This window comes from Callithrix jacchus, chromosome 19 (genome assembly GCF_049354715.1).
Source record: "Callithrix jacchus isolate 240 chromosome 19, calJac240_pri, whole genome shotgun sequence".
NCBI classification, from domain to species: Eukaryota; Metazoa; Chordata; class Mammalia; order Primates; family Cebidae; genus Callithrix; species Callithrix jacchus.
Genome location: NC_133520.1, coordinates 47,662,111 through 47,677,247, shown reverse-complemented (window position 1 = coordinate 47,677,247; position 15,137 = coordinate 47,662,111). Strand labels below are relative to the sequence as shown.

Sequence of the window (15,137 nt, the reverse complement as noted above, 5' to 3'; positions counted from 1 at the left end):
ATTTAAAATATTTTATGTTGACCTATGACATTACCAAATAGTGGGAAATGTAAAGAGTTTTGTTCCTGGATATTTCTGTTCTCTTTATAAGTTGCTTCCACCTACAGTTTCTGAGGAAAAGATGAAATCCTTTTCATCAGTTGTTGAAGTTGTGGAAATACAAAAAACAACAACCACCAAACAACAACAAAAACACACAGAGTAGTTGGGCTCATTTTGTATGATGCACAGATGACAGCTTTGGTAGACTCAGCCTGTGATCCGCTCAAGTGCTGCCCCAGAGGTCAATGGAGCTAAGGCAGGACCTTCAGAAACCATGTAAATTCCTCTCCTGTAACCAGGCTGCCCTGGTTCAAAATATATTTTCATCTCCATTACTATTAGGCCAGTGGCAAAAACCGCACTTACCTTTGCACCAATCTAATATCTTCTCCAGCAAGGAGTAAGGGACAATTGTAATTCTCCTTATTTCGGTAATTTTTCTCTCCCATAAAGCAAGTGGCCGAAGAACTAAATATAATTGTTTTCTTCAAGCCTTTCTACTTGTTTCCCCGAGTGTTAGAAGCTTGACACACTCTTAGACAAAACGAAGTAATACCAGCAATGTTACCACAAACTTCAGTGATGCGGAAGCAAAGCCTGATGTCAAATCCTTCCGTTCAGTGTCAGTGATGTGATCACGGGTCTGATTTATGGCCACATTTGACGCTGAAAATCCTCATAACAGGCTTATTAGGATATGCACTGATACTTCTTGGTTGCTCTTGGCAATCAGAACATTTTGCCTAAGGGAAAATTTAAATTCTGGAAGTGCTCTTTTTTTCCTCACCATACTGTGTATCCTTGAAATAACACAAAGACTGAATTGCAGGTGGTGTCTAAGAGCCTTAGGCAGTTTAAGCAGAATCTGGTGTGTCAGAGGACTCTATTTTTGAAAAGGTGCTTTCAAGACGTTATTTTCCTAAGATGCTCATAAAAGATCGATCTACAGTTTGTTCAGAAAAGCTAATCTGCAGTTTAAAAAATTCTTTTTACATAATTCATCTTAGTGTCTGAAAATTTTCTGCTTTAGCTTTCAGGGTCTTATTTTTTTAATTTATAATAAAATTTTCCGATGCCAGACTAAATTACATGCCCAGAAGCTGTTCTCAATGGACAAAGTACTAGAAAGAAATAATATTAAAGAATCCTGAAGGGAGAGCTTCCAATTTCAGTCCAACCAAGAAGAAATTCAACAGAGAGGTTGACCTGATCTCTCTTTATGAAATACAGTATTTTTCTGCGTGTAGATCAGTATGTCTTTTGGGCTGAAGGTTTTTGGTTTTTTTTAATGACTTTCATCATCTTCCTCAAAATATTAATTATTAAAATTTAGATGCTATATGTATGTATTAAAAAGAGTGACCTGTCCAGGGAGTTTATTTTTAAACAAGGTAGTTGGATAACCTTATTTCTTGGTGCTTGTAAGGTCCGTACCGCATATGTTGATTTCAGTTACTGAAGAGGTTACCGATTAGGGCTTTGAACTGATCTTCCCACTCCTGGAGCACAAACGGCAAATTGTTGTTTTGCTTTGTTTTTTCTCAAGAGTGTGTGGCGTGTTGCCATCTTCCATCTTCTGTGAGTTTCCTGATGACTGTCTTTATGTGTTCTATTAGGTCAGTAGAAGAACTTCTTCCTGACTCCCTTGCCTCTTTAGTTGATGAAAACGATAGGGCGGTTTTGTAAGCGAATCATTTCTTATCATTTTCTTACTGAAAAACTGTGTCACCAAAGGAGTTGGTTAAGCTTTAAGCGAAAGTTCCACATAGAGCTCTGGCAATGGGAGGAATGTAAAAGATTGTTGGGTCTAAAAGGAAGAATCAAATGCTGCTCGTCAGTGTTAAACAATATCTGAAGAGCAGACGAAAGGGTCCTCTTTCGGTTTTTCTGAAACTGTGTTGTAATGACAGAATGGTTTTGTGTGTCTGTGTGGTTCTGTTTCTGTTCTGTTTCTGACTTCACAGGAAGAGGTTTAAACATGAAGGCAAACCTTATAGATGTTAGCATGGCTACATATAAAGCAAAGCTGCCTCTTTTTTTTTTTTTCTTTTCTCTGCTTCCATTTAGGCCTATCACATAATTTAAGAAAACATAAAATTTAACCACAGGAGCGCTAACTATAGTGTGACAAAAAAAACCCTGATCAATTTTGTTTTCGCAGCACGATATTATCAAAGATTTAAGAAACAAATTTGCCAGCCTCGGCGAGAACTCTCTGGTAACAGCATAAATGTCTGTGTCGGTTGCTTTTGATTTAAAGGTTTCTTTTTTCATTTGTTTGAGCCCATTTATTTTCCCCCTCCTTTTAGTTCACTTTATTTCTCATATTCTGTAACTAGCAAGCCTTCATTTTTTAAACCTCTTCCATCTTCCAGTGTCTATTTTCTGTATTTTGGATGGAAAGTTTATGGCAGCAAAGCTGTCATTCTGGCTACCTCTGCTGCAGCTCTTCCTGCTCTTAGGTCATATATGTTTTGGCCGTTGTGTTTATGGACATGATACTAATTGACTGTTTCATGTCCCATTGACTAAGCTTCTCTACCACACCATTTGATGGACTCACTGTCATAGGGCTCTATGCAACTTTCATTCTGCAACTTATACTGCTTAGTTCCGTCTCAATTCTCCAGCGAACTGGATTGCTCAAGTGAATGGTCATACCAGTCTTGAACTCGCTGTGCCTTTATATTTTATTTTTATTTTCTTCTTTATGTTTTCAGTGGTAGCTTAAGTGAAAAGAATGAACTCCAGCCATTGCTCCAGCAGCACCATGCAGTATCGTTTGTTACCACCAGAGAATACAAAATATAAAGGCACATTGCATCTCTTATCCTTTGGGGGTGATTGGGGAGATCTGTATCGTAAATCCACGACTTCGTTGAAGCCTACCTTTTTATTCATATCAGCTTTCAATTTTGCTTAAACTTCGAGACATCTCAGTTAATGTTTTTCTGTGATTCAGTGGCACCTTGCAACTCCAGCCATTTGCTGAGCAGTATCAAGTTATGGCCATGGCATGGGAGATTATTAAAAACGCGACAAACTTATGCACAAACGTATAAATCAGAAAGTGCAAGTTTCAGTGCTGAAGTACAGTACTTCAAAACTGTGATACAGGCTTTGGATGAATCAAATCATTACAATTGAGAAAAAACAATCCATGCTGATAAACCAGTACCAAAAGTCTATCAAGCAAACCGTAAAGGGGAAAAAAACCAAGAGTCGAATATGTTAATAATATCCGTTTAAGAACATCGTTGGTGTTGAAATGGTCCATAATGTTGTCATAGAGCCCATACATGAAGAGATGACTAAAAATATGGTCTAGACAAATCTATGCTTACTGATACTGTCAACATAAATGGTTGGGATTTGTGTTCAGGAAAAAGAAATGGAAAAGCAAAAGCTTCTATACCAGCAAGCCCGACTCCATGATCGCGGTGCGGCTGAGATGGTGCTACAGACGATCAGCGCCAGCAAAGGTAAGATTCCTTAAGCTCTCCTCACGAGTGTCTGTTCTTCGGATTTCCTCATAGCGTGCAAGATCCTCCCTCATTTCAATTCTACTGATTCATTTAGTCCTGGGACTTCTGGTTCATGACTGTATCAGGGGCCTATTCACAAATATGAGCTCTCATTGTTTACACAGGCCACTGTTAATTTTTTTCAGAGTTTTAGTATACATACTCATTTTTATTCTGTTCTTTAAGTTTTGGAAACTATGTTATAACTAAATCTTAGCAGAACGATCCCATAAAATAGGGGTGGGCAAGCTGCTTCTGTAAGGCCAGAGTCAATATTTTCAACTTGGAGGGTCCTGCAGCGTCTCCACTCTTCAGCTGTGCCCTGTTAGCACGGAAGCAGCCAGACACAATAGGTAACCAAACAGGGTGGCTATGTGACAAAACACCTTTGTTTACACACACAGGTGGGGGGCTGTCATTTTGGTATATGTGTAATTTATCATATTTTACCACAGTTTGCTGAACCTTGATACAAATGTGGAGAGTTTTAAAGTGAGCCTTTTTTTTAACAATCGAGATGCGTATTTCTCAGTAGATGGCTGTTTCAAGATGACTTTTTGTACATTCGTAAGATCTTCTTTGTGAAAACATTTTAAATATAATTTGTAATAGAATGGAAAAGTAATGCTGGTACATTCTACTATTAGGCACCCTTATCCTTAAATAGAGATTGTTTCTATTTCTAACATAAATAGAGGTGAATGATGAAAAACAAAATATGATACACTAAATAAAAGTTGGTGTTATTACCTCAGGTACTTAAAATTCAGAATAGTCTGCTTAATAACCAGACTACAAATATATTAAAATAGAAGTGATACAATGAAAATGGTGAAAGTTCTTCAAATATAATATAGTTGAGGGAAGGGGGTAGCTCATACTTATTTTAATGTTTATTAAGCTCATGATTAATTTTGAATCAATAATATCAGGTCTCAGTATTTCAAAATCAATTGTCTTCCTATTCTGTCACTTCTATATCATCATATGGTTTCAGCTCTTAGATTCTACACAGAATTTAGTAAAACTGTTGATGCCAAATCATGCATTATTATTGTTTTAGTATTTTTTGGTACATATGTCAATCTCCCTTCGCCATGATACACATTGCTTGGGGGGGCATAATAACTTTTTAAGTGCAGCATTGAAGGGAGAATAGGTTAACATAGAAGGTGAAATGACACAAGGAACACTACTTTTTTATATTTCTTAGGTGAAACTGGACCAATGGTAGCTGCTACTTTGAAACTTGGAATTGCTATTTTAAATGGTGGGAACTCCACAGTACAGCAGGTAAAATCTTTCAGTCATTCATATAATGTACTTTTCAAACAAATGAACCATATAGGAAAGAACTATTTGTTGTAATTTTTTAAATTTTCTATGTAAAATATGGCTCAATTTTAGTTTGCCACAGTACTCAAGGGAGAGCAAAAGAGGGAAAAAGTAATTATGTGATAGTATTACAAGTCCAAACATGAAATGATGTCAGAATATCTGAAAACATCAAGAGTGACCTTCTACCATGGAAAATGAATTCTGGTGCCGAGGTAGGAACCACTCTCTCACTGTCCGTATACCAAACTCCGGATATGTGGTTGTGGAACCTGGCAGGGGTAACCAGCTTGTTCTGTTACCAGAGTAAATGATTATATATCTTTTTTTTTTTTTTTTTTTTTTTTGAGACAGTCTCACTCTGTCACCCAGGCTGGAGTGGAGTGGAAGGACCTTGGCTCACTGCAACCTCCATCTCCTAGGTTCAAGTGATTCTCCTGTCACAGCCTCCTGAGTAGCTGGGATTACAGGTGCATGCCACCACGCCCAGCTAATTTTTTTGTATTTTTAGTAGAGACAAGGTTTCACCATGTTGGCCAGGCTGGTCTCGAACACCTGACCATGTGATCTGCCTGCCTCAGCCTTGCAAATTGCTGGGATTACAGGCATGAGCCACCACACCCGGCATGATGTGTAATTTTTAGAAAAGAAAAACTAAAACAATCTCTCCAAAACATTTATCAAAACACAATGTCTCTTGCTTATGTTTTACTTAAGAAGACCCTCGTTACTTAGTATATATATTCAGAAGTCCTTAGATCCAGAGACAGTAGTGATAGATCCTGTAACGTGTACTTCTTATCTATGCAGAACTTGTCTGTTTCCTTTATAATTTCAAATATGTATGCCACCGTCTCCTTTGACCCCGTAAGCCACGTTCCTTGTTTGAAAAGACCAATGATTAAGTGTCTCCTTCATTTGACCAAAAGTTATCACACCTTCGATAAATGGCTATGTGTTTTTGTGTCTATGTGCGTATATACGTGTGTTTGTGCATCTGTGTATCATACATACACTATGTGTGTGTTTGCTCTTTGTGCATGTGTGTGTATATACATATGTGCATATACTTTGTGTGTATGTATCTTTTACATATTTCATTTATATTGCCTTTGCTGTCTGAAAAAGATTACTACTAAAATTTTGTCTGCTTAGCTGAGCCCTTTTTAGAACAGCATTGACAATAGGGATTATTCTGCTCTTCAGGATTTGGAGAAAAACAATATTCTTATTTCCTTAAACTTTTGAGCGTGCTTTCTATCATCTTGTGTGTACTTGTATATTTGAAATCTAATACATTTTAATCATATCAGAAATAGCTGTTTCATTGTGCTAGGTAATAGTAAGCTAACAAGACCAAGCATTGCTTTAGCATTTTTTACATTTCTGTTTTACCAACATTTTGACCATAGATTCTGGACATTATTCTGAGAACAAATGAGAAAATTTTAATAGCCAAAGGATTCCTATTGTTCTTTCAATTGAGAGACTATGGTGATGGAAACTGAATTTTTGCCTATAGCATTAGCATATGGCAGTCAGAAATCTTTGCTGTTTTTTTTCTTTTTTGAGATGGAGTCTAGCTCTGTCACCCAGGCTGGAGTGCAATGGCGTGATCTCGGCTCACTGCAGCCTCCACCTCCCGGGTTCAAGCTATTCTCTTGCCTCAGTCTCCCAAGTAGCTGAGACGACAGGCATGTGCCCAGCTAATTTTTGTATTTTTTAGTAGAGATGGGGTTTCACTATGTTGGCCAGGCTTGTCTCGAACTCCTGACCTCATGTTCCACCTGCCTCAGCCTCCCAAAGTGCTGGAATTACGGGTATGAGCTGCCAAACCTGGCCTGTGATGCGCTTTTTTTTTTTTTTTTTTTTTTTTTTTTTTTTTTTTTTGAGACAGAGTTTCGCCCCTGTTACCCAGGCTGGAGTGCAATGGCGCCATCTCGGCTCACCGCAACCTCTACCTCCTGGGTTCAGGCAATTCTCCTGCCTCAGCCTCCTGAGAGGCTGGGATTACAGGCACACGCCACCATTCCCAGCTAATTTTTTGTATTTTTAGTAGAGACGGGGTTTCACCATGTTGACCAGGATGGTCTCGAGCTCTTGACCTCATGATCCACCCGCCTTGGCCTCCCAAAATGCTGGGATTACAGGCTTGAGCCACCATGCCTGGCCGATGCTCTTTAATGAAATCACTTTGGTATGGAAACCTGCGAATAACATCTCTGGGGATTTTCCTCCCAGTTAACTTGCATTAAAGTATGCGAATTGCCAAATTACTCAAAGAGTGACCAGAAGAGAATGAAGAGTAACATTACCCCCTGACATTTTTGGTGCTTATCTGTCTTGCTTTCACGTGTGTCCCTAATTTGCGATAAAGATGACATAGCATTATTTGTATGCAGTGAATATTTTCTGTCTTTATTCTAGAATGGAAAGCCTGTTTTGGTTGTTTATTTATTTAACAAACAATAAGGTTTGTGTTCAGTGTCCTTATGGGAATTACAGTGGTTTCTGTAATTCCCATAGAAAATGCTTGACTACCTCAAGGAGAAAAAGGATGTGGGCTTCTTTCAGAGTCTGGCCGGCCTGATGCAGTCATGTAGGTAAGGACTCACTTCTTTGGGTTCTTCTTGGTGGTGGTATTTTTCTGAAGCATTGGTTTTGTACTCTGATGATAATTACACGTAGAAGAATAGTTAATGAAGAACAACACTTTAAAGTGGGATAATGAGCAGTGTCTGTTTTCTATCTTGTTTTTAGGGTATTGGTAATGCCATAATCAATAACTCACAGAATGTTAATAATGCTTTAAAACAGCTTTCCCATGCTACTGTAATCCTAGAGCTTTGGGAGGAAGAGGTAGGAGGAACCCTTGAGGCCAGGAATTCAAGACCAGCCTGGGTAACAGGGCAAGACTTCATCTCTACAAAAAGATTAAAAAGAAAAATAGCGTGGCATGGTGGCACATGCCTGTACTGTAGTCCTGGATACTCAGGAGGCAGACGTGGGAAGAGTTCTTGAGCCCACAAGTTTGAGGCTGCAGTGAGCTATGATAGTGCCACTACTCCAGCCTGAGACCCAGAGTACAACCCTGTCTCTAATAACAAAAAATTAAATTTAGTTTAAAAAAGCTTTCCCCATGCTTAAACAGGGATCTTGGAGAATTCGTGTATATTCTGCATACTTGAAAATGACTTCTGTATGCGTTTTTAAAAAATAAAATTCTGGGCCGGGCACGGTGGCTCAAGCCTGTAATCCCAGCACTTTGGGAGGCCGAGACGGGTGGATCACGAGGTCGAGAGATCGAGACCATCCTGGTCAACATGGTGAAACCCTGTCTCTACTAAAAATACAAAAAATTAGCTGGGCATGGTGGTGCATGCCTGTAATCCCAGCTACTCAGGAGGCTGAGGCAGGAGAATTGCCTGAACCCAGGAGACAGAGGTTGCGGTGAGCCGAGATCGCACCATTGCACTCCAGCCTAGGTAACAAGAGCGAAATTCCGTCTCAAAAAAAAAAAAAAAAATTCTGTTTAGTTTTATTTGGGTGCTTATAGGCCATTTCTCATTTTTATGACTAAATGATCATTCATTCATTTGTGATAATTACTTTCTAGATTTTTTAAGATTTAAAATCATTCAGACATCATTTGATTAAGGAGTCTGATACACATTGAATGTAACGAGCTATTCTAACTGCAGATACCTAATTATCAGAGTTTCATTTCTGCGTGTCTGCTAACTGTGTAATGTACTCCCCATGCTGAAACCTATGAATGCTTTATGTTTGACTTTCACACGGATCATTTCAGTGTAGGCCCAGGGGAGACGCTAGTCTGCCGCTGAGAAAATATGGTTGGTAAGCATTGAATGGAGACATGTTTTCAGCATATGATAACATTTGGTTTATATTCCAAGATATGTGGTGTTTAAATGTTTCCTCTCCTGAACAAAGGAAGTGTTCTGTTAGTTCTCTAAATGTTTTTCTTTTTGTTCTTATAGTGTCCTTGACCTAAATGCATTTGAGCGACAAAACAAAGCTGAAGGTCTTGGAATGGTGACAGAGGAAGGATCAGGTATTAATTACTTACATTAAAAGGGTCACCGGTCTCCCCTCCCTCCCTGAAATGAGTCAGTTATCAATTATCTTTCAAATAGGGAGATATGAAGTTATTTAAAATTGATGAAATGCTTACATGACTCATTTCAAAGTTCATAGTTGGACACAGGTCGCACCCCAAAACCAACCTTCCACGTCCGTCATTAACTCCTTTTAAAGTGATAGTCCCGTTGCCAGTGGCCTTTCCCTTTGTTGGGTTTTGGTAAGAAACAATGGTTGAATGGGGGATCAAGATCCTTCACTGGAGGATTTTCTGTGAAATCATAAACCACGTGGATGAACCTTTGAATGTTTGACTTTCTTTGGCCACTTTGGCGAAGAGGGCCCTCAGATTCTTCTGTTTCCTTCGAATAGTAATCCTGTGAGATCCTTCAGTCCACTCTCATTCCCGTTACCTCCTCTTCCCTTCTAGCGCACTGATCCCCGTATCCATACATGTTTGCAAGTCTAGATTGATGAAAGAAATTAAAGAGCAGTCATTGTGCTTAAATAATTCTGTGCACATGATGTTAGAATTCTTCTCTCTTAAAATACACGCTGGTATAAACTAGAAAGGTTAGCATGCAATGCATTTAAAGCAGAAATAACCATTGCTGCCCCTTGATTTTAGGAGTGTCTGTTGAGAAAAAAAAAATCTTCAATTTTTTTTGGTTTGATTTGTTTCTATTCTTTTGTGATTTTTAAACTAGTTTTGCTCAGGCCCCGTGTGTTTTTGTTTGTTTTGCGTGGTTTGGACATGTCTTGTCAATTATTACTTTTGGAACATTGGGTCTTTTATTGGACTAAACTTATTTCAAAAAATAGTTTTGCTTCCATCTGCCATTTCTAGTCTATGTTTATCTCTCTGAAATATTTTAGGATGAACTAATCTATATGTATTATTTTTTGTTCTTTTGCCTACTACCACGTGGCTTCTGTGTTATTTTCTGCTTGACATTTAGATGGATGAGTCCAGTCATCAAACATACGTCACGTGGTAACTTAAGTGAGTTAGCTGCCTTCAAGAAAAACCACTGACACCATTCTATGACTTCTTAGAGTTTCTAGCGTAAGGTTCTGGCCTGAGGTTCAGAAGGACTGACCTTCAAGAAAAATCACCAGTACCACTGGAAACTTACTTAGGTTTTCTGGGCCCATGTGGAGAACTTGGAGCCACTGCCCACGCAGGGCACGTCACTTACCTGCCTCCAGTGTCTCTCCAAAGTCCTAAGCAATTTTCAGCTAAGATTTCGAAAATCTCTAGAAATGAACGAACTCTCTGTCCAAAGCCTGACTTCCCTGTCTTGGAATTAGAAATCAATTTCATTTCCCCTGTAGTTATTACCTAATATTCCAGAGACTCTGACCACAAAGCCATTCATTAGTCATTCTGAGTCACTGTTCATATCAGCTCCCAAAAGGAATAGCAGCCGCTTAGGTTTTTTTTCCTTTGTCAGGCAGATGTGAATTGGAAAAACATTTCTGAGTCCCAAATCAGAAACAACTTGGTGAGAGTGACCATTCTGATGTGAGAATTCTTTATATCTCTCAAAACAAGATTGATTTAGCGTGTGCATTCTTTAACACACAAGAAAATAATTGCTCAAACTGATTAACACATTTTGTATTATTTCCTTACAAACAGAAGAACAAAAGCAAAATCTCAACTTTTTTCTCTTTCTCCATTTCCTTTTCTTTCGACTACTGTAAATGTACTATCCTCTCTTCCTCAGTCCTCACTCATGAGCGTGGTAATTATTAAAAATGAACTGTCTTCTGTTTATTTGCTCTTTTATTTGTTGTTAGCTTGGTGTACAGACTCGATAGTGACCATTTTTGTGCATTCTTTTTTGTTATAGACTGTTTTAACGAGTAGATTGTTTAATTTCCATCATTATCCATCCTGTTATTTTTGAAATTTACATATCTAGCTTTCCTCCTCCTCTTTCTTGTTTCTCTGAGGATGTACAGTTATTAGTATGTCAGATCTGAAGGGGCAACAAGCATTTCAGTTACATTTGGGATTGGTTTTGTTGTCTTTCTTTCAGTTCAAAACCTTTCTGGGGGGCCCAGTGTCTGCAACTGTTGTGTAAATGAATGAATCCTAGAATGTGTGCCCTAGTCTCCCTGTGGCATTTCTGTCTTGAACATACTGTGGCTTTATGGCTGCACTGATTGGTGCATGGGAAATCAGTGACAGATTCAAGGTGGACTGTGACAAGCTGAGTCTCCTCCTGACCAGTGTCCTTGGCCAGCTGCCTTCCAAGTATTGAGAGGCCAACTGAGGTTTTCTCTACTCCTTTGAAAATCTGACAGATTAAAAATCATTTAACATCAAAACTAATTTTTATTCTTGTGACTGAATTCAAAGAGCAGTAGCCACAATAGCAACTATTTACCCCTCAAACGAATATAATAACAAAGATACCACTCACAATTCAAAGTAGTTTCTGAACAACGTTCTATGCAATGGAAATAATGGATGAGATTTTAGATAGTACCTAGTAAGGCAACAGACTCCAACGGTTCAATTCTGCTTTCTGAATACATGTTATTGCCTTAATCAAGAGACCTATTAGAGGCCACTCATTACCTCTAGTAATATTATAGTATTTTCCAGATTAAGAACTCTAATACAGACTCTTTAGCATATTAAAATATATCTGTTCTGAGACCACCCTTTTGTTTAAGATGCTATAGAAGTTAAGGAAAGCCTATACACACTCACAGGAGAAGAAAAATCAATCATCCCTCTTGGAAGGCATAGAAAAGGCTGAAAAAGCAACATCTGTTAGTGATGTCAGTGCTTCAGAACTTACGGCTCAGAGAACATGAGCTTAGCACTGAGAAAATAATCTACTGTATCTGAATCTTCTACATCCTAGCCCACGGTCTTTATTAAGTCTCTTCCTAATGACGATAATATGAGCGTTAATTATATAGCCACAGAAAATGTATAAGCTTAAATACATGAAGTTTGGATACTCGCAACCCTCCAGTGAGGTAGCCATACCTTGATTTTATAGATAAGGAAACATAGGAACAGAGAGGTTTCTTGACTTGTCCAGCGTCACACAGCTAAGCAGCAAGGCTGAGACTGAATGCAGGCATTCTGCCTCCCACTGTTTAATTCACAGACCTGCGAACCAAGTCACTTCCCTCCCATATTTTCATATGCTTTGGGGCTTACTTCATGTCTACCATTGCCTTAGGTAGCTTTTTTTTTTTTTTTTTTTTTTTTTTTTTTTTGCCCTTTGTCTTACTGTTTGTTTATTTGTTTTTGGGATAGAGTCTCAGTCTGTCACCAGGTTAGAGTGCAGTGTCTCAGTCTCGGCTCACTGCAACCTCTACCTCCTGGGTTCAAGCGATTCTCCTGCCTCAGCCTCCCAAGTAGCTGGGATTACAGGCATGCTACTACACTCAGCTAATTTTTTTATTTTTAGTAGAGATGGGGTTTCACCATCGTGGCCAGGCTGGTGTTGAACTATTGACCTCAGGAGATCATCTGCCTCAGCCTCCCAAAGTGCTGGGATTACAGGCTTGAGTCACCATGCCTGGCTGCCTCTTGGCTTACTGTTCTTTGTTCCCTTCCAGGACACAAATCTCTTGTCAAATTTTGCATTTATTTTTAAGTTTCAAAATTGCTTTTGAACTTTTTATGGTTACAAATGTTTCTAACCTGGTATTGAGATACCATGAGGAACTGTGTGTTTCTTTGAGGTTTGTGTATAAAAATTTCAGAAGAATTATTTTTTTCCACTGCCGTTATTGTCATGCAAGTGTGACCTGTGTCCCCTTTCATACCAAATTTCTCTCCTTTCTACAAAAGCCTGAGCCTCCCAGTTTTTCTTTTTAAAGATTCTTCAGGAAATGTGTTAGATATAGTGTGGAATGTGTTCAATGTTGTCTGTGCTATATATTTTATATGTGTTTTCTTATAATTATTTACTACAGTTCAAAAACAAAACTGTATGACTATTAAAATGTCATTTCATTCTTGGAGTTTTAATTTTTTTTATCAGAACCATTAACCCCATTACTAAATCATTGTGATATTGAAAGTGCAATTTTCCTGCTTTCAAAACTCTTTGTGGAATATAGCAGAGGATACTGAATTTTATTTTTGATCATTGTGAGGTGGTCCCACACTTCATAAAAGCAAGATGAAGTTTTGCTTATTTCTTAAAAATAGTTTGATTTTTTAAAAAACCTCACTATAACATTAACTACCAATTAACCTTCCCCAGATTTCCATCTGTTTCTGGTAATTTATTTCAATGAGGTTTTTTACTAATATAGTTATAATGATCTCATCAAATTATATGAAGTTGAAGCAACAAAAATTAATTTTAAATAATTAAGCAAAAGGATTGACTTGATCTTTAAATATTAGTTACCCTAACTTTTTGTTACTGTTTTTATTCCTTAATTATTTATGGGCTATCTTTCTCTCGGTATTTTCCAAATATTTTCACTAGTTTAGTATTCTGCGTACCTTATTCTACCATTCCTGTGAGTAAATTTCTCTTCAAGGAAAACCTGTGATGTTGGCACAAATACATTTTCTTAACATCTTTGCACAGTTTTTAAGCTCTTTTTGCGGTTTTTAACTTTGCACAGTTTTTAAACTTTAAGGCACACATTTAGAGTGACTATTATGTGCTAGGTGGTGTCCTAGGCATTGGAAATGATTCAGGAGCTCAGTATTGTATAGACAGACTTGTAAACAAATAACTTAAGAACAATGCTTTATGCATATAAAAGAATGTAGGTGGAAGTACTTAGCTGCTGGAATGTGGGGCTGCAGGAACATCACAGAAGTAACATGTAGTCTGAATTAGGAGTCAAGCTGGTGGATAAGGAAGGCAAAGACATTCGATGTAAGGGAACAGCATATGCAAAGTTTAAGGTACCAAACATGGCAAAGAATGATGACTAACCTGTTGTAAAGGAAAATGATCGGACTAGAAGATGGAGAGATAGTGAGAGGCCACAAAGGACCTTCTCTGCCCTGCCGAGGAATTGGCACTATTTTTTATGAGGCCATAAAGAGCCATTAAATAAATACCTCTTGAGTGCTACTATGTGTAGTGTTAAACGATCCACCTAGAATTGAGTTCCTAACATTTATTGTTCAAATAATGCTTCTGGTAGACTACTAACAGTAAAGTATAGATTTCTCATTTCTCAGTTTTGCTACTAAATAGAAGTTGTCTCCTCCAAAGATAGTGACCAGCATTATTTCCCTCATGGCAGTGGGACAGCTCTGAGTTATGCCTAATGAGAGATTATAGGGAATTCTTCAGAGTAGACTTTTCAAGCAGTTTTAAAGAAATCCATCTCTTTACCAGGGGAGTATGATAATTGGATTGGTGCTTTTGAAAAATTACTCATAGGCAACATTGTGTAAGATAGGTATCAGAGTCTCAAGGCAGGGAGATCAGTAAGGATGTTGATGAATGCAATGGATGAAAACCAGTAAGAATTTCAGTGAGTTTGACAGCTGAGAGGCTTAGGCTCTGGCTATGATAGAAACAATATGCAAATCACATTGGAAAGCAAAGGGATTTTTTTTCCCTCTCCAGCTACTTTAAGTTGACAGAATGTACTTTAATTTTGTTATCCTTAGGACAAACCTAATTTATTTCACATAGTGGTCATTTTTGTTGACTTGGCATCAGAAATAGGAATGCATTGTATACACTGCTGTCAGATTGTTCATTAAATTTTAATAAATGCACTCAGTGGAATTTATAGATCAAATAACGGTCATATTCACAACACATAGAAATTCTGTGTCTTAGAAATTTAGGTCATTTGAGCTAAGGCTTGACAGCATTGAAACCTGACGTTTATTTCTGTTGTGCTTTGTAGCCTTCAAAGCACTTTTAATTGTTTGAGCCAATTTAATTCTCCCAACAGTCCTATGAAATGAGGAGTTGAGGAGTCTGTTCATCTCCACATGAGCATGATGAAATGGAGGCTCGCAGCAGTGAACTGACTAAAGTCACATATCTAGAAATTGTTTTCCTTTGATTCTAAAATGACAAAAACAAGTATGAGTTCACAATTAAATAACATATAGTATGTGTAATGATAATTAGTCAAAGATTTTATTAGTTACTGATGCTAACTTTT

The 15,137-nt window shown here is 37.9% G+C and overlaps 1 protein-coding gene across 23 annotated transcripts in view; it reads left to right on the top strand.

The window, feature by feature from the left end:
• The window catches only part of RYR2 (ryanodine receptor 2), a 781,807-nt gene that overhangs the window by 697,709 nt on the left and 68,961 nt on the right, over positions 1–15,137 (top strand). For all 23 annotated transcript variants that reach the window (XM_035280524.3, XM_035280523.3, XM_054248004.2 and 20 more), the window contains 4 exons: positions 3,425–3,524; positions 4,780–4,859; positions 7,428–7,504; positions 8,903–8,976. In XM_035280524.3, coding sequence (XP_035136415.2) covers positions 3,425–3,524; positions 4,780–4,859; positions 7,428–7,504; positions 8,903–8,976 — 331 coding nt within the window. The remainder of the gene's footprint in view (positions 1–3,424; positions 3,525–4,779; positions 4,860–7,427; positions 7,505–8,902; positions 8,977–15,137) is intronic.